Source organism: Cetorhinus maximus, chromosome 1, assembly GCF_964194155.1.
Source record: "Cetorhinus maximus chromosome 1, sCetMax3.hap1.1, whole genome shotgun sequence".
NCBI classification, from domain to species: domain Eukaryota; kingdom Metazoa; phylum Chordata; class Chondrichthyes; order Lamniformes; family Cetorhinidae; genus Cetorhinus; species Cetorhinus maximus.
Window position 1 is genome coordinate 51,337,290 of NC_135879.1, and position 24,432 is coordinate 51,361,721.

The following is a 24,432-nucleotide window of genomic DNA, read 5'->3' on the forward strand; positions in this document are numbered from 1 at the left end:
ATTTTGACACGCAGGAATCTGATCATCTGCCTTTCTTCTTAATTCCCTGATGTTATTTATTAGATCTGGAGAATAAGGGATTGATAAACTCTATCCGGTATTTGGTATATGCAGATTGCAGCTGCTCTGTACTGCAAGCACCAGAGGATTGTGTAGGCTTGCAGCATTGATGCAGTAATCAGGAAGAGTTGCTAAAAGTCAGCTGCAAGACCATGACATGCTTTGTCTTTGCCAGATTAAAACGGAATGAGCTTTAAATAACAAAATATGTGTTTGTGCTTATTAGAGAGAAAATTTTTTAAAATTCACGGAGCAGTGTTTTAGTTTTCTTGAACAGCATCCACACACCCGAGTCAACCTTTTAAACACATTTTTAAATGCCTACAAACCTTTAGTTTTTACCAGTTTTTAACTGATAAATTCACAAATTGTTTTGGGTGATGAATAATGGACAAAAAAATGTCCTCCTGAATGAGAGAAAAAACTCTGAAACGTTCTCAAAAAACAACTTGGAGATTCATGTCTTTGCATCTGTGACATCATGCTGTGTACAGTACTGAGGTCACTGACATGATGAGCATGCTCTTGAACTAATCTTTGGTAGGAAAAGAAATAAATGCCACGAACTTTGGGTTTTACTTAAGAAGATTAGAATCACTTCAGGAAATGATTGTGAGCTCTATGACCAAGAATCTCTTTGGTGTTTCTGCCAATCAGCCAGCATAATTTTGATGTTATATTGTTGAAAATCCCTTTTTATAGAGTAATTGTTGCTGTTTCATTTCTAGTTAGATATGGAGTAAGGACATCAATGCAGTGTGACAGATAGCACAATGATAATCCCCCAATGATTGAGATCATCATTCTTACTCTGGTTCAGATTATATACCAAGGCATTGTTTATTAAAGCAACATTGCAGCTGCTCCCCTATACATAAAATCCATTTTTTTTTAATATCCTACCATCATTATGGCAGCTAAGTTGTTGAAAGCGCAACAATAAAAATGAAGCCACTAAATTCCATGGTTGGGTTCCACTGGTTCTTCACCAAAACATCACTGGGAGCCTGGCTGCACCTCAAACATAATGAGGCAGACCAGGTTATGTCAGGCCTTCACCATTCTGGTTGTTCCCTGGTTGCCTTTTAAGAGACTGAGCATGCATCCAGAAAATGAAGGGTTGTGAAGGCTCCAGGGTCTCCAGCGTAGTCTAGGGTCCCCATTCTTGAGGCTCACTGGGGACTCCGTATAGTCGGGGTCACTGAAAACACTGACCAAGTTGAGGAGTACTGGCTTCTACATAGGCACACATCGGAACCAAGGGCTAGGCCTGGCAAGCAACTTGTACCCCAAAGAAGAACAAAAAACCTTTTAAAAAACCTTGCTTGTTTGATGCATTGCCAAGATCAGACTGGGGTGTGATGGGTAGTGGCTGGGGGGTTGAGTGTTGTGGTCTCTTACGGCCTGCTGCCACCATATATGTGGAGGGTCTCGATGCAGACTTCTATGCTATCTATGCTAAGCAAGATATTGAGACTGATGAGGGTTCTGATCAAACACAATTACATGAAGTTTATTGGGGGTGAGTCCAGAACTCGGGGCCATTGTTTTAAAATTAAGGGTCGCTCTTTTAGGACAGAGATGAGGAGAAATTTTTTTCTCTCAGAGGGTTGTGCAACTTTGGAACTCTCTGCCTCAGAAGGTGGTGGAGGCGGGGTCATTGAATATTTTTAAGGCAGAGATAGATAGATTTGTGTTAGGCAAGGGAATCAAAGGTTATTGCCTTGATATACTCTCTTTAACATGGACAAACATTGTACTACACAGAGCCGTTATCAAAAACGAGGACTCGGAATGCAAGAAGAGATTATTAGCAGGGGTTACGAAAGTTTAGTCAGAGAGGTGTTTTCAAGAGGTTCTTAAAAAAGAGGAGAGGGGATGGAGTGGTGGTGGGGCTTAGGAAAGGAATTCCAGAAGGTGTTGCTGCCAATGAAGGGGAAAAGGGAGCTGCATGAGCAGCTACTGTCAGAGGAATGGAGAGTCATAATGTGTTTTGGTGAAAGAAATAAGTGGAGAAGGAGGAAAGGCCAGGAAGTGATTTAAACACAAGAGTTAGAATTTGAAACTTGAGGCATTGAGGGACTGGGGCTAATGTAGGTCAATGAAGATCGGATTGACGGATGAGCGATACGTGACAAAGAATGGGATACAGGCGGCAGATGGGTAGATAACTGAAGCCTAGCCAGCAGAACATCTGGAGATTAAGCAAGAAACTGATGATGAGCCCCATAAAAATAATAATCACGAATTATATAAACAATTGTGCCGTATTTTTAATTTGACTATACTTAAAAAAGTATATGTTTTCTTGTGCGTAATGATGGACAGAAAATAATTCTGAATTTACTTGCCTTTTGTATGGATCTAATTTTTTCACATTGATTTTTCCTAGGTCTTTGCACTAAATTGACAATAAAAATTGACTTTAAAAATCCTTACAAATAATATATGAATACTCCAATTTTGCCTTCTTGCATCCCTGACTTTCTTCACTCCACCATGGGTGGCTGTGCCTTCAGCAGCCAAGGCCCTGAGCTCTGGAATTTCCTTCCCGAGCCTCCCAACTTTCCTATAACTCTTCTCCTTTAAATTATTCCTGAAAATCTATCTCTTTGACCTTTTGTCCTAGTATTTCCTTCTGTTGTTCTATGTCAAATTTTGTTTAATGGCACTCCTGCAAACTATCTTGGGGCAGTTTCCTACATTAAAGGTGCTATAGAAATGAAAATTGGTGTGGCTGTTGCTATATAAGATTGAGAGTTCAATTACAGTCACAGACAAAAAAAATCAACAAGTTATTTATGTTTATCAGAGTGGTACAGTAAACAGTACACTTTTATATAAGCTATCAAATTGTCTTTTTGTTCACTTTTGGATCCTGTGAGCTAATTTATTCATAATTGTTCAAAAGAAATGCAATCTTCTTAATTTCTCTGGGTCAGAAACATGACCCAGAAAATCTTCATACAATCTTAAAAAAAGTGAACTATTATTCTTGTACAGCACACCACAATTAATCAATTTTCACTTATTTTAATTGCCAAATTTTTGCTTGATCATGGCTCATCTCTGAAACCCACTGAAATCAGAGACAAAATGGAACTTTGTTTTGTTTGAAACAAGAAACATGACTTTGCAACGTATTCTTTTGATTCTTACCTTTGAAAAAGCAGTCTTCATTATGGACAATGGAAATTTTTTGTTTCTTCAAGCAGGCAGCACGATGAAGCTCACAGTGATTTTCATAAAGTTCCCCATCAGAACCACACACAGGTTTGTAATTGGGCTTGCAGCGCTCCATGCATGCACAGTCCGCCTGTCCTGTCTCCTTGTTAACAATACAATGTCGGCCAAGCCCACAATACTTGTTTTCACAGGGTCCAAAATGGCCATCTTGACCATAATACACTGAAAAGTAACAAGAACCAGATTTATCATTATCTTGGGTGTTCGTATGATATAGAAAATACAATTATATGTTACATTACCTAGGACCATACAGAGTAACCAGTTGATAAATTATATAATTATGCTTTTGACAGACTTGCAGCTTAATTGCAACATGAAAAAAAAGCACAATGTTTTCATATATTTCTGGTAATTGCAGATCAGTCAAAAGCATTCATACAAAGACAAAGCAAAAAAGTTTCAAGAGGTTGTAAACTCCGGCTTAATCATCTGTTTTTCCAAATTCTCTGCTCATTAGTTTAATAGGCATCATTTTTCAGACTACAGCTCCTTTTGTTCACAGAATATGTGCTGATAACCATTTACAGATATAAGTGACTTGAACAGCGTCTATTTTTGTGCAGCATTGCAGCTGTTGCTAAAGAATGGACCACAATACGTTTGGCATCCAATGTCAATATCATACATTCACCCAAATGACAGGTGTAGAGTACAGTGCTCACTATTTTGCCATGATAGAGTGTCCCGTAATAATACCTTAGAAGAATGTCTCCTACCCTGAGCAAACTTGGCAATTTAGTGCCAATCAGTTTTGGACTATAGGAGTGGAATTGCCCCAGATTTGCAAAAGGTGTGGTAGCAGGCCGGCTGCAATGGTGCGTTTTCGTGCAGTATCATCTCATTCCCAAATAATGCATTCCTGGGAAACACGCCGGATCACTGGCGGAGTGACCTCTGATTCGCCCGACCCGCCGTCACCTCAGGCCTTCAGTAATTCGGGAGCCATACTTAAAGGATGCCCCTGCACAGAGCTAGCCCCCTCTGAAGCATCAGAAACTTCTAGAAAGGCATGGCTGCCTAGGGGAGGAAACATGCTGCCCCCAAATCCAGAGACGTCTCCCTCAAGCACCTACTGGACATTGTGGAGGCCTGCCGTGAAGGCCTCTACCCCTGCTCTTCGTGAAGACCAGCAAGCAAGGTCACCAATCCAGCATGGGAGGCAGTGGCAGCAGTGGTCAGCGTCAATACCCTGCAAAAGAGGACAGCCACCCAGTGCCGAAAGAGGAGGAATGATCTTCTCTGTTCCGCCAGGGGAAGTCACTCTTTTCATCACTCTCAACTCACACACTCACAAACCCATACATATCTACAGGGATCTCACTCACTGCCAGTTCAAGGAACATCACCATTCACTCTCTCATACACACCTTCATCTGCCCTGCAGATTGTGTCCTCATCTGTCCATTGCACCACTCACCACTCATGCATGCAAGCCATCCTTCTCATCTGGCCTGGCAGGCGTCCTGCTTACACTCTCTCCATCTCTATTCATGCAGGACAACCTGGCACACAATAAAAGGGAGAGGTTGCAGACTGAAGGAGGAATGCCCGACATCAAGGTCCTCACAGACTTTGAAAATAGAGTCATCCAGCTGGCCAGCGATGATCTGGACCATTGCTGTGCTAACAGTGAGGTCAGTGGTGCTCTACCAAGTGAGGATCCAGCAGTGCAACATCCATCCAACAACCATGTTCTTAGTGAGTTTTCCTGTTTTGCAGTTCCCTGCCATGCAATAATTATCTCTCCTTACTTTTGCAGGCACATTTAGGAAGCAGCTGAGGAGGGCCATGTCCCAGGTCCTCAACCCAAGCCCCGAAGGCACTTCATAAGAAGAATCTAAGACACCCTAATTGAAGATCCATCACAGTATTCAGCCACACCCTGCACCAATGCAGAGACACACACCTTGGTGGGACATAGCTCCAGTGTAGCCTTGGGGTCACAATCTGGTGAGCACAGTGCACTGTTTGATCCACAGCAGGCGGCAGCAGGGACTTCCCAGGTTTCCAGCACTTGGAGGACTGCTGGAGGCCAGAAATCTGCTGAGTCTGAGTCAGATGAGGTCATACCTCGGTTTCTGGAGCTGCAAAGGCAAGCCCAGGAAGGTCAGGAAGGGATGTCTGCTGCACTCTTCAGATTGCAAGGCACGATGGAGGAGTCCGCCTTCAGCCTGAGATGATAGCATTGGCATGCCAACACACCAAGGTCAACACTGGTAGAATGGTGGCCAACAAGGACCAGGACATCAGTCCTGCACTGCTGTGGGCTGAACTCTATCCCTGACACCATAGATGGCCTCCAAAAGTGTCAATGTGAGAGGGTTGCAGGGCAGTTCAATCTCATTTCAGCTACACCTTCTCAGAGTGTCAGCCAGGCATTTTGGGCACCCATAGAGGTCATCCGGCCCATCCAAATTCCCTCTTTCTGTTACCTCAGCGGCTCCAGCTCTACAGGCATTGCCACACAGCAGGATCCTGAAAGCAGGTTGGGGTCCTCCAGGTCTTGGCCTTCCAGAGGACGCCCATCAAGGTCATCGCAGGCAGGGCATAGCAGTCAGCAGGCTGCCTCCACCTCCGCTGTGGATGTCGGGGGAGCACCAAGATGTAGCAGTAGGGCTGGAAGGTTAAGAAGATATAGTTGCACAGTCTTGTCACGGGTGTTAATCACTTGTACATACTGTTCACTTTTGTAAATAAACTCCGAAGAACATCTAAGATAAAGGCAAAATACTGCGGATGCTGGAAACCTGAAACAAAAACAAAAAATTCTGGAAAAACTCAGCTTGCCTGACAGCATCTGTGGAAAGACAGAGTTAACGTTTCGAGTCCATATGAGTCCGCTCTGAAGAAGAGTCATACGGACTCGAAACGTTAACTCTATCTTTCTCTCCACAGATGCCGTCAGACCTGCTGAGTTTATCCAGCATTTTTTGTTTTTGTTCTCCTAAGAATGTCTCCCTGCCTATGGCTCATAGTTCTGATAAGCAGAGTTCATGTCACTCCGATGTGGAACCTTGGTTCCTGCACAAGACAAAGGCAGGTGCCTCAGTCCAGGGGCTCTTTCCCGTGCTTTGTAACCTTCAGACCAAAGTGATGGTCCAGCCTCACACTCCCTGGACACATTACTGATACCTGCACCTTGATGGTGCTTGTCATTGCTGCCAGAATGTTGTGGGCAGGCACCACAGAGTTCCATCATTCTTTCTGTGTGCTCTCAGCACATTTGAAGTGGGGCTGGCCCCCATCTCTTCAACATCTGTGACCAGTGACGCTGTGCTCCTGAAGGACTCAGGTGCTGATGGTGGACAAAGGATCAGGTGCTTTTAAAGTTTCATGGTTGCGTCTCTATGCTATGACCCTGATCACAGAGCGCAAGCGAGCTGCCCTCGACCAGACAGGAGTCAGACATTCACAGAGGCAATGTGATGATCTACGGAGTATCCCCACTGCATGTCATCATCATCCTCCTGAAGTCTCGTGATTATTAGGGCCTCTGCTGCGTCTCCATGACATGAGCCTGAGCACTGAGGGTATGTGCACTGCCATCAGCCACACAGGAGTCAAACATTCACAGATGAAAGGTGAGGATGTCAGGTCTCTCCTCACTGCATCTAGTCATCATCCTCCGCAAATCTTGCAGCTATGAGGGCCTCCCGAGCAGTGCCTTGCCAATGTGATGACCTCATCACCAGCATCCTTGCCTTTGAAGACCTCATCACCATCATCCTCTTTGATGTCCTTCTCATTTGCAGGCTAGATGCAGCTCTTCCCTCTCCTCCTCAACCAGGTCCTCCCCACGTTGCAGCGCCAGGTTGTGGAGCATGCACCAAGCAACGATGATGCACGACACCCTCAGTGGATTGTATTGCAGTGCTCCACTGGAACCTCATTTTCAATATGCCTATCATTTGGTCCACCAAAGTCTGGGTCACAGCCTAAGGCTTGTTGCACCTTCAGAGCGCTGCAGTTTGAGGCCACCGCACGGGCGTCATCAGCCGTATCCTCTCTGGGTAGCCCTTATTCCAGAGGAGCCAGCCCTGCAGTCTCTGTGCACCCTGAAAGGTGTCCTGAGACCTGCTAAGGATGTAGGTGTCATGGACGCTCCCTGGGAACCGTGAACAGACCTGTAGGATGCGTTTGTGGTGGCAAACCAGCTGAACATTCAGTGAGTGGAAGCCCTTGCAGTTGACGTAGTTGACTGCTTGATGCCACAGAGATATAAGTGCCACATGAATGCAGTTGATGGCCCCCTGCACCTGTGGGAAACTTGGGGTGGGATTTTGCCCTCATCGGGCAGGCTCAGTGGGGGTGGGAGGGGGGCGGCGGGTGGTTGGAAATCAACCGCTGCCTGTGATCAGGCCACAACCGCTACTTCACGATGGTGGGCCAATTAAGGCCTGCCCAGCATGAAGCGCGCGCTGCAGCACTGCCTGAGTGGGGGTGGGAGGAGGAGGGCGAGCATGCAAGTTCGTGCATGCGATGCATATGGGTTTGTGCTGGAAAAGCTCCCTGAGGTACAGAGCTGCCTCCGGGAGATGAAGAGTTTTGAAAATGAAAAATAAAGAATTGTAAAATGTCACAAAAACATGTCATGTTATTAATGAAATGTTGAAGTTTTAATTTTTTTTTTATTTGCTGTTGGAAACTTCATCCCGCCCGTGGACGAGGTTTCCTAAAAGGTGCAGAGGGTACTTGGACTTTTCTCCTGCCTGCCAACCGTAAGGGACTTTAATGGCCTTAATAGGCCTGTTAACTGTCGGCAGGCGCGCTGCTGACTCCCGTGCACGCCCACCAACCGAAATATCATGCGAGTGTGTGATGACATCAGGATGCTCGCCCAACGTCATCGCACATCATTTTACACTCGTTCGGGTTGGGCGCTTGCTCGCCTGACAAGCTAAAAATTCTGGCCCTGAGATCTGGGCAAATCCCAGTGCCCTTGCTTCCTGGCTTTTCTAATCCAAGGCGAAATGCACAAAGTTCTATGCCTTCGCAAAGATGGCGCCCATGACCTCCTGGATAAACTTGTGGGTGGAGGCTTCCGAGATCCCGCACAGGTCACCTGTGGAGCCCTGGAAGGAGCTACTGGTGTAAAAATTGCAGTCACTTTTACAGCCACTGGCAGTGGATGCCCTCCACGTCCCCATGGCACCAAATCCTGCAGCAGGTGGCATATGTAATCGATCAGTTCCCTAGACATTCGCAGTCTTTGGCAACCCTGGTTCTCCGTCATTTGCAGGAATGACAGGTGCCGTCTTTAGACCCTGGGTCGAGTGAGGTGCCTACGAGCGACGGCTGTGGATCTTCAGCTGCATATGCAGCAGGCTTTGCCGCCCTTTCCATTTGTCTGTTTTTTCGGCACATTCCACAATCTAATTTATTGCACCTTATAATTTCAATTCTATTACTGTATATTAATTCATTTTAAACCTAGTTTGTAACATGTCATTCGGCTGCATGTTGTTTGCTTCATCCTGGCATTGCTTGTTATGCTCATGTTGACGTTACCAATATAATGAACCAACAACTTTTAGGAAACAAAATTGCACTATTCTGAAGAAAACCAGTGTATTTTTTATAAAATGCCATTACAATACAGAAAATGAGATGGCAATGCCGAAGCTCCACATTAACAAGAAACTCTTGGGCCAGTTTTCAGTTTCACCACACAACAAGCACTTTGTTTGTTGCCTGTCCATTGTAATTCACGTGAGGGCTGAACCAGCTTGAAATAGTTTTCTTTGCTTGCAACCAAGAAAGATGCATGCATCAAACTGGTGCTCCTAGGCAGCTCAATGGCTGGAAAGGGGTGAGAAATCAGTGAGCTTTTATGGATTTCCAGTCATCAGCTGGAGCCTGGAGAGGGGTTGGGTGGTGGTTTCAAGGTGAAGGATGGAAACTTGGGGGAAAACTCATATGGGTTGGCAGTAGAACCAGACTTTTGTTGTGGGGCAGGAATCTTCCTCCTGGGCTCACAGAGGTGAAAAGATGGAAATTTCTTCAGGTGCCACATGCCCTCCCCCTCCCCCCATTTGTACCTCCAAATTGGACTGAGGGGCATGTATACAGCACATTAAAGGTGGCCTCCTGGTTGAAACAGGTGGACCCTGCAGCCACCCTTCTCAGGACCCTACTCAAGGTGTTGCAGCTGCAGTGCCAACAGAAAAAGAGTGGTAAGTCACCCAAAGCCATTTCAAGCTAAGCTACTGCCTTATTTTCACTGAGCAGAGACAGATAAAATCAGTCTCACTAACTCTTTGTGAATGGTATTTCACTGACCTCAAATTTCTTTGCAAAAGAAATGCAAAACATCGGAAGGCTTGGTTATGAAAGTGAAAATGCATTGACTCAGATGTTGCAGCAAAAGACTCAGATGTTGCAGCAAAAGTAACAGTGAGGCTACTTAACCATCTTAAAGAATAAATTGAATAATAACTTCCAGCACCTGCATATGCGTAGTTGAACCTGAGATCAGAAGCTTGGGACTAAACTTTACAGGAGGGTGTGTTGCTCACCCCCGCCCCTTGGAAGAAATCAGCCGACTTACATTAAAGAATAACGTGCTGCAGGCAACATAAACAAGGTGAGAATGGGGCTTCCTCCCATCAGCAAAGCCCCACCCTCGAAAGCTGTTGGCCAATCTGATTGGCCAGCAGCTTCAGCAGTCCGAACAGCACCAGAACTCAGTAGAGGGTGTTGCTGGGACTGCAAGCAGCACCCACATGGTTTTTCCTACACCACATGGACTGCAGCAATTCAAGAAGGCAGCTCACCACCACCTACTCAAGGGCAACTAGGGATGGGCAATAAATGCTGGCCCAGCCAGTGAAGCCCATATCCCATGAATGAGGAGAAAAAAAATTAGGCCCACGGAAGAAAAGGACAGGGCCACTAGAGAAAGCTAAGTCTGGGGTTTTGGATGGGGAAGGACTGGGGAGATTAGGGAGGCCAGGGGTGGGAGTAGGGGGCTTGAGAGGGTAGTGCATGAGTTTTAGCGGCTAGGTGGGGAGGAACAAAGAGGGAGGTACCATCTTTGGGGGTGGGGTGCTCCCAATGCCCACAGGGCACCCCCAAAGGCCGTACCACCCCCCTTCCTACTTTTTAAGTAGTTTGCTTAAAAAAACAGCCTGCCCACTCCTATGTGCTTGCCCACAGCAACTATGTTATGGCATGGGCAGCATCTTATTTGGGTCAATTGGTTTGGTAACAAGCTCAATTGACCCTTAATTATTTATGTAAAAATGGTGAGTGGACTGCCAATTTTGGCACCCTCATACCTACCATTTTATGGGGGACAGCTCAGGGGTTGAAGAGAAAGCCTGCCACCCCTGATATTTTGTTTGAAACCATGCCCAACAGGTGAGATAAAATCCTGCTCTTGATGTCCGAGTTGCCCTGCTCCTCCCGAAGCTGTGCTATTACTGTATTTCGGCGGGAGACTCAGCATGAAACAAGTAGAACATCATGAGTTTACTGTATCTATGTAATAGGTTCCCATTAAACATTCCAGAAAGTGTTAGGGCTTGCCATTGTATGGTAAGTCAATTTTTAATTGCACGATAATTTTTTAAGTCTCCCAAACAATCACGGTACCAAATGCATGGAGCCTCATTTTTAAAAATTTTGATAATTTTTGAACATTTAAGAAATGGGAGATTTTTCTTTGTCTCTTTTATCTCCATCTCTTAATCCCATTTTATTTCCCTCTTTTTATTTCACTAAAGGTTAACCTACCATTTGCTTTCCTAATTGATTGCTATACCTGCATGCTAACATTTTATGTTGTGCACAAGAACACCCAAATACCTCTGAATACCAATGTTTACTAGTCTCTCTCCTTTCAAAAATCATTCTGATTTTCTACTCTTCCTACCAAAGTAGATCATTTCAAATTTTTCCATATTTTATTCCATCTGCCACCTTCTTGCCAAATCACTAAACCTATCAATATCCCTTTGCAGCCTCTTTGGACCTTCCTCAGAGCTTACTTTCCCACCCAGCTTTGTTGTGTCAAAAACTTGGATATGGAGTCTGTCCCCACAACTATGTCATTGATATAGATTGTAAATAGCTGAGGCCTTGCAACACTGATCCTTGTGACACTCCACCAGTTACATTGTGCCATCCCAAAAATGACCCGTTTACTCTTCGCTTTCTTAATCAATTCTTAATCCATGTTAATATATTACCTCCATGAACTCGAATCTTTTGTAACAACCTCTTGTGTGGCACTTCATTGAATGTCTTTTGAAAATTCAAATATGCTGCATCTACTGACTCCCCCAACTACCCTGCTAGTCACACCCTCAAAAACGCCAATAGATTTGTTAAACAAAATTTCCCTCCGTAATAGTTGTTTGGTAATACAGAATTGTATTATTGCTGAAAGGAGAGACATGTTGCTGATGCTTTTCCTCTTGCAATCATCAAGACAAACAAAATAATGCCAAATTTCAAATGATCAGAATGATTTATACTACAGGAGAAAAGAGTGCTGATTGGTTGGCATTTCAACACAGATTGGCCATGGATAAAACAATGGGGAGCTATAGGCTCTCAGGGTCTCGTGTAATTCAAGAGGCTTCCCCGTTGCTTTCACCATGGGAACGCGCCAGCCAAGCGGAGTTGACTAGTAAGTCCTCCTTACTAACATCTGGGGGCTTGTGCCAAAATTGGGAGAGCTGTCTCACAGACTAGTCAAGCAACAGCCTGACAGCCTCACGGAATCATACCTAATGCCCCAGACTCCACCATCACCATCCCTGGTCATGTCCTGTTCCACTGGCAGGACAGAACCAGCAGAGTTGGTGGCACAGTAATATACAGTTGGGGGAAGTTGCCCTGGAAGTCCTCAACATCCACTCCAGACCTCATCCAAACATGAAGTCTCATGGCATCAGGTCAAAGATGGGCAAGGAAACCTCCTGCTAATTACTAGCCCTCCTTCAGCTGATGAATCAGTTCTCCTCCACGTTGAACATCACTTGGAGGAAGCACTGAGGGTGGCAAGGGCACAGAATGTTCTCTGGGTGGGGGACTTCAATGTCCATCACCAAGAGTGGCTTGGTAGCACTATTACTGGCCAAGTCCGAAATGACATAGCTGCTAGACTGTGTCTGCAGCAGGTGGTGAGGGAATCAAGAGGAGAAAAACATACTTATCCTCACCAACCTGCTTGCTGCAGATGCATCTGTCCATGACAGTATCGGTAGGAGAGACAGTAATTGTGGAGACAAAGTCCCGCCTTCACATTGAGGATACCCTCCATCGTGTTGTGTGGCACTACCACCGTGCTAAATGGGATAGATTTCAAACAGATCTAGCAACTCAAGACTGGGCATCCATGAGGCGCTTGGGGCCATCAGCAGCAGCAGAATTGTATTCGAACACAATCTGTAACTTCATGGCCCGGCATATTCCCCACTCTACCATTACCATCAAGCCAGGGGATCAACTCTGGTTCAATGAAGAGTGCAGGAGGGCATGCCAGGAGCAGCACTAGGCATACCTAAAAATGAGGTGTCAATCTAGTGAAGCCATAAAACAGGACTACTTGCGTGCCAAACAGCATAAGCAGCAAGTGATAGACAGAGCTAAGCGATCTCACAACCAACGGATCAGATCTAAGCTCTGCAGTCCTGCCACGTCCAATCGTGAATGGTGGTGGACAATTAAACAACTCACTGGAGGAGGTGGCTCCACAAATATCTCCATCCTCAATGATGGAGGAGCCCAGCACAGCAGTGCAAAAGATAAGGCTGAAGCATTCGCAACAATCTTCAGCTAGAAAAGCCAAGTGGACAATCCATCTCCTCCTCTTCCGGAGATCCCCATCATCACAGAGGCCAGTCTTCAGCCAATTTGATTCACCCCACGTGATATCAAGAAATGGCTGAAGGCACTGGATGCTGCAAAGGCTATGGGCCCTGACAACTTTCCGACAACAGTACTTAAGACTTGTGCTCCAGAACGTGCCGTGCCCCTAGCCAAGCTGTTTCAGTACAGCTACAACACTAGCATCTACCCAGCTATGTGGAAAATTGCCCAGGTATGTCCTGTACACAAAAAGCAGAACAAATCCAACCCGGCCAATTACCGCCCCAGCAGCCGACACTTGATCATCAGTAAAGTAATGGAAGGGGTCATTAACACTGCTATCAAGCGGGACTTGCTTAGCAATAACCTGCTCACTAATGCCCAGTTTGGGTTCCGCCAGGGCCACTCAGTTCCTGACCTCGTTGCAGCCTTGGTTCAAACATGGACAAAAGAGCTGAAATCCTGAGGTGAGGTGAGAGTGACTGCCCTTGACATTAAGGCAGCATTTGACTGAGTGTGGCATCAAGGAGCCCAAGAAAAACTGGAATCAATGGGGATCAGGGGGGAAACTCTCCACTGGTTGGAATCATACATAGCACAAAGGAAGATGGTTGTAGTTGTTGGAAGTCAGTCATCTCAGCTCCAGGACATCACTGCAGGAGTTCCTCAGGGTAGTGTCCTCAGCCCAACCATCTTCAGCTGCTTCAGCAATGACCTTCTATCATAAGGTCAGAAGTGGGGATGTTCGCTGATGATTGCACAATGTTCGGTACCATTCGCGACTCCTCAGATACTGAAGCAGTCCATGTCCAAATGCAGCAAAACCTGGACAATATCCAGGCTTGGGCTGACAAGTGGCAAGTAACATTCGCGCCACTCAAGTGTCAGGCAATGACCATCTCCAACAAGAGAGAATCCAACCATCGCCCCTTGATGTTCAATAGCATTACCATTGCCGAATCCCCCATTATCAACATCCTGGGGGTTACCATTGACCAGAAACTAAACTGGACTAGCCATATAAATACTGTGGCTACAAGAGCAGGTCAGAGGCTAGCAACAAGTAATTCGCCTCCTGACTCCCCCAAAACCTGTCCACCATCTACAAGGCACAAGTCAGGAATACGATGGAATACTCCCCACTTGCCTGGATGAGCGCAGCTCCTACAACACTGAAGAAGCTGGACACCGTCCAGGACAAAGCAGTCCGCTTGATTGGCACCACATCCACAAACATTCACTCTCTCCACCACCGATGCACAGTGGCAGCAGTGTGTACCGTCGACAAGATGCACTGCAGGAATTCACCAAGGCACTTAGACAGCACCTTCCAAACCCATGACTGCTACCACTTAGAAGGACAAGGGCAGCAGGTAGATGGGAACACAACCACCTGGAAGTTCCCCTCCAAGTCACTCACCATCCTGACTTGGAAATATATCGCTGTTCCTTCATTGTCACTGGGTCAAAATCCTGGAACTCCCTTCCTAACAGCACTGTGGGTGTACCTACACCACATGGACTGCAGCGGTTCAAGAAGGCAGCTCACCACCACCTTCTCAAGGGCATCTAGGGATGGGCACTAAATGCTGTCCTAGCCAGCGAAGCCCACATCCCGTGAATGAATAAAAAAAATTACCTTCCAATCGACCGGGGACCATTGTGGAATCAAGGAAATTATGGAAGATCAAGGCCAACATATCCACAATCTCTGCAGCAATCTCTTTTAAAACCTTAAGATGTAGGCCACCAAGTCCAGGGGATTTGTCAGATTTTAATCCCATTAATTTTTGCAGTACTTTATCTTCACTAATATTAATTACTTTAAATTCTGTGCTCTTGATAGACGATAGAGTGATCGTGTGATAGAGGTCGTGTTCCACGTTGGTACCAATGACTTAGGTAGGAAAGGGATGAAGTCCTGAAAGCAGATTTCAGGGAGCTAGGAAACTGATTGCAAAGCAGGACCTCTAAAGCAGTAATCTCAGGATGGCTCCCAGTCCCACATGCAAGTGAGTATAGAAATAGGAGAAGAGAGCGATTGAACTCGTGGCAGAAAAGCTGAAGTAGGAGGGAGGGCATCAGATTTCTGAGGTATTGGGACTGGGATTGGGAGCGAACTGGGACTCACGGGGAGATTTGCAAGTGCTGTTGGGGGGCGGTTTAAACTAGTTGGCAGGGGGCTGGGAACCTGGGGGCAAATTCAGAGCAGGGAACAGGAGATGGAGAATTAGTGAGTGACCCTGAAAGACAGAAGAAGCGCAGGTTAAATGGTTGTATCTGTAAATGCAACTAATATAACAAATAAAGCCGATGAACTGAGGGCTCAGATAGATACATGGCAGCATGATATCATCGCCATAACTGAAACTTGGCTTAAAAAGGGACAAAAATGGCAGCTCCACATCCTGGATTAGAGTTTTCAGGCAGGTTAGGGAGGGGGATAAAAAAGGTGGAGGTGTAGTATTATTGGTTAAAGAAACAATTACAGCTGTGAGGAGGGATGATATACTAAATGAAGCAAGAAATGAGCTCAGAAATTAAAAAGGGGCTGTCACATTGCTTGGAGCGTACTATAGACCCCAAATAGTGGAAGGGAGTTAGAAGAGCAAATATGTAGGCAAATTTCTGAGTGCAAAAGCAATAGAGCAGTAATAGTTGGGGACTTCAACTACCCTAATACCAATTGGGATAAGAACAGTGTGAAGGGCACAGAGGGCACAAAATTCTTGAACTGCATTCAAGAGAACTTTTTCAGCCAGCATGTAACAAGTCCAACAAGATGGAGTGCAATTCTAGATTTAGTCTTAGGAAGTGAAGCTAGGCAAGTGGATTCAGTAGTAGTGCGGGACCATTTTGGAGATAGCAACCATAATACAGTTAGAGTTAGCATCATTATGGAAAAGGACAAAGATAGAACAGGAGTAAAAGTTCTAAATTGGGGAAAGACAAATTTTACAAAGCTGAGAGGTGAACTGGTGAGAGTGGACTGGACGCAGCTACTAGAAGGAAAACCGTGTCAAATCAGTGGGAGGTATTCAAAAGCGAGATTCTATGGGCACAGTGTAGACATGTCCTCACAAAGGAAAAGGGTGGTAGTGCCAAATTTAGAACCCCCTGGTTATCCAGAAGAATACAGGATAGGATAAAGCAGAAAAAGAAAGTTTATGACAATCACAAAAGACTTAATGCTGTAGAAAACCTAGAGGAGTATAGAAAGTAGAAGGGTGAAGTAAAAAAGGAAATTAGGAAAGCAAAGAGAGGACACAAAAAATATTGGCAGGTAAAATCAAAGGAAACCCAAAGGTGTTTTACCAGTACATTAAGAGCAAGGAAAGGGATGTACATGGTAACTTGTGCATTGATGCTGAAGATGTGGGCAGGGTTCCCAATGAGTACTTCTGTCTCTGTCTTCACTAAGGAGAGGCATGATGCAGACATACTAGTTAAAGAGGAGTGTGAAATATTAGATACAATAAGTGTAGCGAGAGAGGAAGTACTGGAGGGACTGGCATCCTCAAATGTGGATAAATCACCAGGGCCAGATGGATTGTATCCCAGGTTGCCAAAGGAAGCCTTGAAGGAAATAGCGAATGCTCTGGGGATCATTTTCCAATTCTCACTAAATACAGGTGAGGTACCAAAGGACTGGAGATCTGCAAATGTTGTACCAATATTTAAAAAGGGTGCAAGGGATATGCCATAAAGTTATAGGCTGGTTAGTCTGACTTCGGTGGTGGGCAAATTATTGGAAACAATTCTGAGACACAGAATAAACTGTCTCTTAGAAAGGCACGGATTGATTAGGGACAGTCAGCATGGTTTTGTTAGGGGAAGATGATGTCTTCCTAACTTAACAGAATTTTTTAAGGAAGTAACAAGGAGGATTGATGAGGGTAGTGTGGTGGATGTTGTCTACATGGATTCCAGTAAGGCATTTGACAAGGTCCCACATGGCAGACTGGTCAGGAAAGTGAGATCTCATGGGATACAGGGGAAGGTGGAAAGTTAGATCCAAAATTGGCTCAGTGACAGGAAACAAAGGGTAATGGTCGATGGATGTTTTTGTGAATGGAAAGCGGTTTCCAGTGGTGTTCCACAGGGCTCAGTGTTGGGGCCCTTGCTGTTTGTTGTATATATTAATGATTTGGGCTTAAATGTGAGAGGCATGATTGGGAAATTTGCAGATGACACAAAAATTGGCTGTGTAGTTGTCCAGAATTATATGACCAGAGATATTCAGGTTACGATGAAAAGGAAAAGAGAGGCTTTTAGCAGGTACAAGGGAAGCAAATCAACAGAGGCATTAGTGGATTACAGACAGTGCAGGGTGGAGCTTAAGAAAGCAATTAGGAGAGCAAAGAGGGGATATGAGAAAGCTCTGGCTGGTAAAAGTAGGGAAAATCTCAAGATATTCTATGGCCAGGATTTTCCCCTCGGCTATTTGGGGGCAGGGCCCGCTTGCCGAGGGGAAAATGAGGCGGGGTGACATCGGGAGGAATCTCCGATGTCATTCCGGTCCCTTTAAATTTTTAGGAAGGCGGGTGGACAGCGAAATCAGCTATCCGCCCGCCGACCTGTCAATGGCTAACTAAAGTAATTAAAGTCCTGCCCGGCCAAGCTTAAGGCTGGTGGGCAGGCCAGGAGCCCCAGCAGGCTCCAGAAGATTCATGAAACTTCATCCACTGGCGGGATGAAGTTTCATGTCCATAATAAAGTTTATGTGCTTTTATTAACATGTCCCATCTCATGTGACATTGTCACATGAGGGGGACATGTTAATAATTTTTTAATGTTTCTATTTTTACACTTAACTTACCTGACACGAATCTCCCTGAGATAGCACTTTGCCTCAGGGAGAAGTGCGCGCTTTCGCGCGCATGCACGAAAGAGCGCACTTTGACAGATGGGGAATCCCTCCCCCCCCCGAGACTGGAAGCGCATAGCATTTCCTGTCGGGGATGCCGCTGGGTGGGCCTTAATTGGCCCGCCCACTTAAAATGGCAGTGGGCCCCGTTTCAATGGCGGGGGTCAGCTGGCCGGCTGCCGCCAAGCCGATGGGGCCCGCACACCATCTGAGGGCAAAATTCTGCCCAATAAGTATATCAATGGGAAGAGGATAACCAGGGAAATAGTAGGGCCCATAAGGGACCAAGGGGGCAATCTATGGGTGGAGCCAGAGGACATCACTAGAGTGTTGAATGAATACTTCATTCAACCAAGAGAATGAGGATGAAGGTATCAAACTCGGGGAGAGAGACTGCGAGGTTCTTAAGCATATTGATAAAGGGAGTGACAAGGTATTGGAGGTGTTGGCAGGCTTAAAAGTGGACAAATCTCCAGGTCCAGATGATTTGTGTCCCAGACTGCTGAGGGAGGCAAGGGAGGAGATCACAGGGGCTCTGACCCAAATCTTTAATTCCTCTCTGGCCACGGGGGAGGTGCCAGAGGACTGGAGAACAGCTAATGTGGTTCCGCTATTTAAGAAGGGTTGTAGAGATAAGCTAGGGAACTACAGACCAGTGAGTCTCAAGTCAGTGGTAGGGAAACTATTGGAGAAAGTTCTGAAGGAGAATATCTATCTCTACTTGGAGAGGCAAGGTTTGATCAGGGATAGTCAGCATGGCTTTGTCAGAGGGAGGTCATGCCTAACAAACTTGATTGAGTTTTTTGAGGAGGTGACCAGGTGTGTAGATGAGGGTAGTGCAGTTGATGTAGTTTATATGGATTTCAGCAAAGCCTTTGACAAGGTCCCACATGGGAGACTTATAAATAAGGCAAATGCACATGGGATACAGGGTAGTTTGATAAGGTGGATTCAAAATTGGCTTAGTTGTAGGAGGCAGAGGGTGATGACAGAAGGATGCTTTACTGGAAGCCAGTGTCCAGTGGCGTACCACAGGGATCTGTGCTCGGTCCCCTATTATTTGTCATTTATATAAACGACATAGATGACTATGTGGAGGGTAGGATACGTAAGTTTGCGGATGACACAAAGATTGGCCGGGTGGTTAACAGTGAGGTGGAGTGTCTTGGGCTACAGGAAGATATAAACGGGATGGTCAAATGGGCAGATAAGTGGCAGATGGAATTTAATCCTGATAAGTGTGAGGTGATACACTTTGGAAGGAGTAATTTGACAAGGAAGTATTCAATGAATGGCATGGCACTCGGAAGTTCTGAGGAACAAAGGGACCTTGGCATGTGTGTCCATAGATCTCTGAAGGCGGAGGGGCACGTTAGTGGGGTGGTGAAAAAGGCATATGGGACACTTGCCTTTATCAATTGAGGCATAGATTACAAAAGTAGGGAGGTCATGTTGGAGTTGTATAGAACCTTGGTGATGCCACAGCTGGAGTACTGTGTGCAGTTCTGGTCGCCACATTATAGGAAGGATGTGATTGCACTGGAGGGGGTGCAGAGGAGATTCACCAGGATGTTGCCTGGGATGAAACATTTAAGTTATGAAGAGAGGTTGGATAGACTTGGGTTGTTTTTGTTGGAGCAGAGAAGACTGAGGGGTGACCTGATCGAGGTGTACAAGATTATATGGGGCATGGACAGGGTGGATAGGGAGCAGCTGTTCCCCTTAGTTGAAGGGTCAGTCACAAGGGGGCAATTGTTCAAGGTGAGGGGCAGGAGGTTTAGGGGGGATGTGAGGAAAAACTTTTTTATCCAGAGGGTGGTGACGGTCTGAAATGCGCTGCCTGGGAGGGTGGTGGAGGCAGGTTGCCTCACATCCTTTAAAAAGTACCTGGATGAGCACTTGGCACATCATTACATTCAAGGCTATGGGCCAAGTGCTGGTAAATGGGATTAGGTAGGTAGGTCAGGTGTTTCTCACATGTCGGTACAGACCCGATGGGCCGAAGGTCCTCTTCTGCACTGTGATTCTGTAAAAATGCCATGACCTTTTAAGAGCAGTATACAGAACCAACAAAGATTGCAACATGGAAAAAGGTTAAATAATTGTTTGTTGACAAACTGTAAAACATTGTCAGGGTTAAAATAAAAGAGGATGATTTAAACAAGTGTAACTTCAAATATTTAGACACCATTATAATTGCAGACAACCAAATACTACAAGGTCTAAAGGTGATAATTGCAAATTTTTGAACATGGTTGATAAAGTGAGCAAGATCACAAGTTCATTTAATACTCATATCAATAATGTCAATCATTTGGTTGATGGAAGTTGGCTCCTTGCTTTTGGATTCAAAATATCCAAAAAGTTGATTGATATCTTCTGGGAAAATTGTGTGTGCAACGCTGACTTAGGGATGAAGTTTATTCATAGGGCGGTCTTGTCTATACCGTACAAAGACAAAAAAGACTTAGTGATGGGGATCTACTCTTTAGTTAGGTAAAGGTTAGCTAAAGAAGCTTAATTACAAAACAGGCATAAGGTGGCAATTCTCAACTGACCAGAAATGAAAAAGTAGGCAGCGAGGCCAGGATTCTCCTTTTTGAGGCAAAGTTTTCATAGGGCAGATTTTCCATGCTCTCATCTCTGCCGTGATCCTGATCTATAAGTGTTTTGGGGACACTTGATATCAAGAAGGGTGCTATATAAATGTAAGTAATTATTTCATTTTGCTGAGCTGGGGCTCATTCATCATGCATAACAGAGGCCAGAAATTTTCGATTGTCAGGCAGGCTCAGCGGGAGCGGGTGGGGGAGGTCAGGAACCTGACCACCGCCCACAATCGGCTCCTCACTGTGATTTTACACGGGTGGGCCAATTGAGGCCTGCCCAGCATAAGACGTGGCAGCGGCAACAGCGAGAAGGGGTGGGCGGGGGCGGGAGCTCAATATCCATCGGGTCCAATGACGGCCCGGCGGCCGATTTTAAAGAAGCCCAGACAGCCCCTGGAAGGCTTCCAAGGAGGGACGTGAAGTCGTCATGATGGATCCGGTTGCTGGTGGACACGGCAGGCAGGAAGGCAGGTCAACAGGGCAGTCAGCCCCGTGTTTCTCTGACGAATGCCTCGCTGCCCTCCTGGAGGAGGTGGCAGTGAGGAGAGAAACCCTTGTCCCCAGGGACGGGAGGAGGACCCCCCCCCCCCCCCACCCCCCACAAAAGGGCCTGGCAGGAGGTGGCATCCTGGGTCAGCAGCCTTAATGTGGTGAGGCGTACATTTGTCCAGTGCTAGAAGCACTTTAACAATCTCCTGCAATCGGGAAGGGTGAGTACCGTTTTGGCATGGGTCACTCAGCACAGTGACCCATTCCAAAAGGGATGTGCCACAGGAAGGTAAGAGTGCAGTGCACTGAGGTCAGAATGTCTGTCATTGCAATCATTCCACTGTAGTCTCTATATTGATGTGAGCCTCGAACCTGTAAACCCCACTGATAATGGAAAGGCAGGGGCACCCTGATGCATATCTCTGTCTCCTTCAGGTGCAGGCATGCACAGTAACAGTGTAATGACTTCAACTAATGACATGTCCTTATTCTTCCTTTCAGGCTCACCACCAGCCCATCGGGGTGAGGAGCCTGAAGGCCCACCACTGACCCCAGAGGACAGCACCCAACAGCACCTGTGTCACACCCTCACTGCCAAGCAGGCACCAGCACCTCGGTGGCATTAGATCGGTGGCTAGTATATCGGAGCACATCGGTGAGTGCATTTCACACTCATTTGAGATGCAGGCAGAGGCAGAGAGTGCCCAGGGCCCCAGCAGGCATAGGACTGCTGGGGAACAGGACAATGCTGAGTCAGTGGTTGATGATGAGCTTCTGGAGTCGTCTCTGAGGCAGCATTTCCTGGAAGTCCAGCAGGGTGTGCGGGAGGATCTGGTGGAGATACATGAGGGAATATGTGCCATGTTCTCTGTTGTGGAGGAGTCCATGCGGAGCATGAGCAATGCAATGACCCTCATGGTCGAGTGCACTGCTCCTCCATGGAGAGAGTGGTGACTCTCATGGAAAGGCTCCTCCAGGAGCTGAATCAGGGGTTCCTGGGATGCACTCGGACCTGCAAGCCCTCACATCAGCAATGACCTCAAGTGACTGTCAGTGTGGGAGATGGTTGAGGCACCCAGTATCTCAGCTAGGTGCCTGTCCATCAATGGCGAGCAGGGAGGTCCAAAGTGACCTCACATTGGCGCATGAGCTGCCTGTCACCTCTGTGGGCTCCTCTCAGGGCGCTCCGGATGAGGGCAGCAGCTCCTCCGCCACTCTGCCAGTGACCGTGGCATCTGATGAGGTTGCGATGACTGGGGAGATGCCAGCCATGACACTGGCTGCTCCATCCCAGGTGGGGCCAGCACAGGCTCCACTGGCCAGAGGCCCACCAAAGTCATCAAGGCCATCAGGACAGCAGAGTGAGCAGGCTGCCTCCAATGCCAGTGCCAGCGAAGGGGGTGCACCTAGACGTAGCACCCCCAAGCGAAAACTTAAAGTACCTTAATCACAACATGGCCTGAGCACAGGTGATATTTGTTTTTCCCACTTTTAATTTAAATCTTAATTGGTGTGATGGAAAACACCCCTGAATTTCATTTGTTAACTTTATGGCAGGCACCATATCATTAAATGTGTTTTTGTACAACAAGCCTCTGAGTGCTTCATTTGTTCTACAGGTGCAGGGTAACCCATGATGTTATGAGTGACTTGTTTCTCATTAAACTTTATTGAAATGGCACATAGTGCATGTTGTTGACCAAACAAATATTCCTGTCAGGGATCAAGTATGGAGCTTGCAGCCCTGGCACGTGGTGGTGGTTGTTCTTATTTGGTAGGCTAGCTGAAGGAGCGTTGGATCAAAGCCTCCCGGGTGTCCCTGTCTCCCTGGAGATTGTCCAGGTCAGTGTCTATCCCCTCAGCATTCTCCTGACCGTGCTCGCCCTCTGACTCAATACTGGACTTATCATCTGTTGCCTGAGCAGCTGAGTCAAGGTCTCCTTCCTCCACTGTGTCCCCCTTTTCCAGCGCCAGATTGTGGACAGCACAGCATGCAACCACTATCAGTGACACACGATCTGGGGGGTTTCAGAGTGTGCACCCTGAACGGTCCAGGCATCGGAAGTGCATCTTGAGAAGACCTATGGTTCTCTCTACCACCACCCTTGTGGACCCATGGCTCCTGTTGTACCACTGCTCAGCCTCTGTTCTTGGGTGGCGGAAAGGTGTCATGAGCCACCTTTTGAGGGGATAGCCCTTGTCACCCAGCAGCCATCCATCCAGCCGGGCTGGAGCACTGAAGAGCCTCGGCACATGGGAGTGTCTCAAGATGTAAGCATCATGGGAGCTGCCAGGGTACCTTGCACAGACTTGCAGAATCTGCATTCTGTAATCACACACTATCTGCATGTTCATGGAGTGGAATCCCTTCCTGTTGATGAAGGCACCCGGATGACCTGCTGGCGCCTTGATGGCCACATGTGTACAGTCGATTGCACCCTGGATGTGGGGGAACCCAGCAATCGCAGCAAAGCCTCTGGCTCACTCAGCCTAACTGGCCTCGTCCGTATTGTAGTGAATGAAAGTCAATGCACGCCTGAACAGAGCATCTGTCACCAGCTTGACATAACTGTGGACAGCTGATTGGGAGACTCCACAAAGACTCCACTGACCCCTGGAAAGATCCGGAGGCATAGAAGTTGAGGGCCACTGTGACCTTCAGCGCCACTGGCATGGATGTCTACCCACACAATCGGAGCTGGTCTTAGGGCCGATCCTCTGACAAATGGAGGTCACTGTCTCCTTTGAGAGGCGGAGCCTCCTTCAGCATTGTACCTCAGACATATTGAGGTGGCTGCATCGCCGCCTGTAAACCCTGGCAGCAGGAGAGTGGTGCCTTCTGCGGCCCCTTCCAACTTGGATTTCCTGTTGTCCCTGCGCCCCTTGTGCCTGCAACTCTCCTCCCACAGGTCGCTTCCCAGGAGGCTGAATAGGGACACCTGGCCTCCTCCCCCTTCTGCCCCTCTCTTCCTCCTCAGAGGAGGTGCCTTCAGTGGAGAGCACAATCCCCATTACCAGAGTAAGGGAAGGCTGTCTGATACCTGAAAGGCCCCAAGTGGTATGAATCTTCCAGAGGCCTGGGAAACAACACTGAATCCTGAACTGAAGCTTCTTATTTCTGTCAAAGCAGCTCTGAAGCGAAATGAAGATGCCCTATTCACACAAGCAAGCAGCAGCAAGTTATAAGCTAAAGTAGAAACTACTCGCATTAACAAGTGCACTCACCTCTCTTATCCCGCCCATGGATGAGGTTTTTGAAACTGTGCCTTGCCTGTCTGCCCATTTAGCTTGTGCGACAGCCTGAAAATCACACAGGCCACATAAACTCCGGGACAATTGGTG

The 24,432-nt window shown here is 46.7% G+C and overlaps 1 protein-coding gene across 2 annotated transcripts in view; it reads right to left on the reverse strand.

Annotated features, from left to right (window-relative positions):
- fstl5 (follistatin-like 5) overlaps window positions 1–24,432 on the reverse strand; it is a 985,045-nt gene that overhangs the window by 732,121 nt on the left and 228,492 nt on the right. For both annotated transcript variants that reach the window (XM_078540706.1, XM_078540715.1), the window contains exon 4: window positions 3,220–3,468. In XM_078540706.1, coding sequence (XP_078396832.1) covers window positions 3,220–3,468 — 249 coding nt within the window. The remainder of the gene's footprint in view (window positions 1–3,219; window positions 3,469–24,432) is intronic.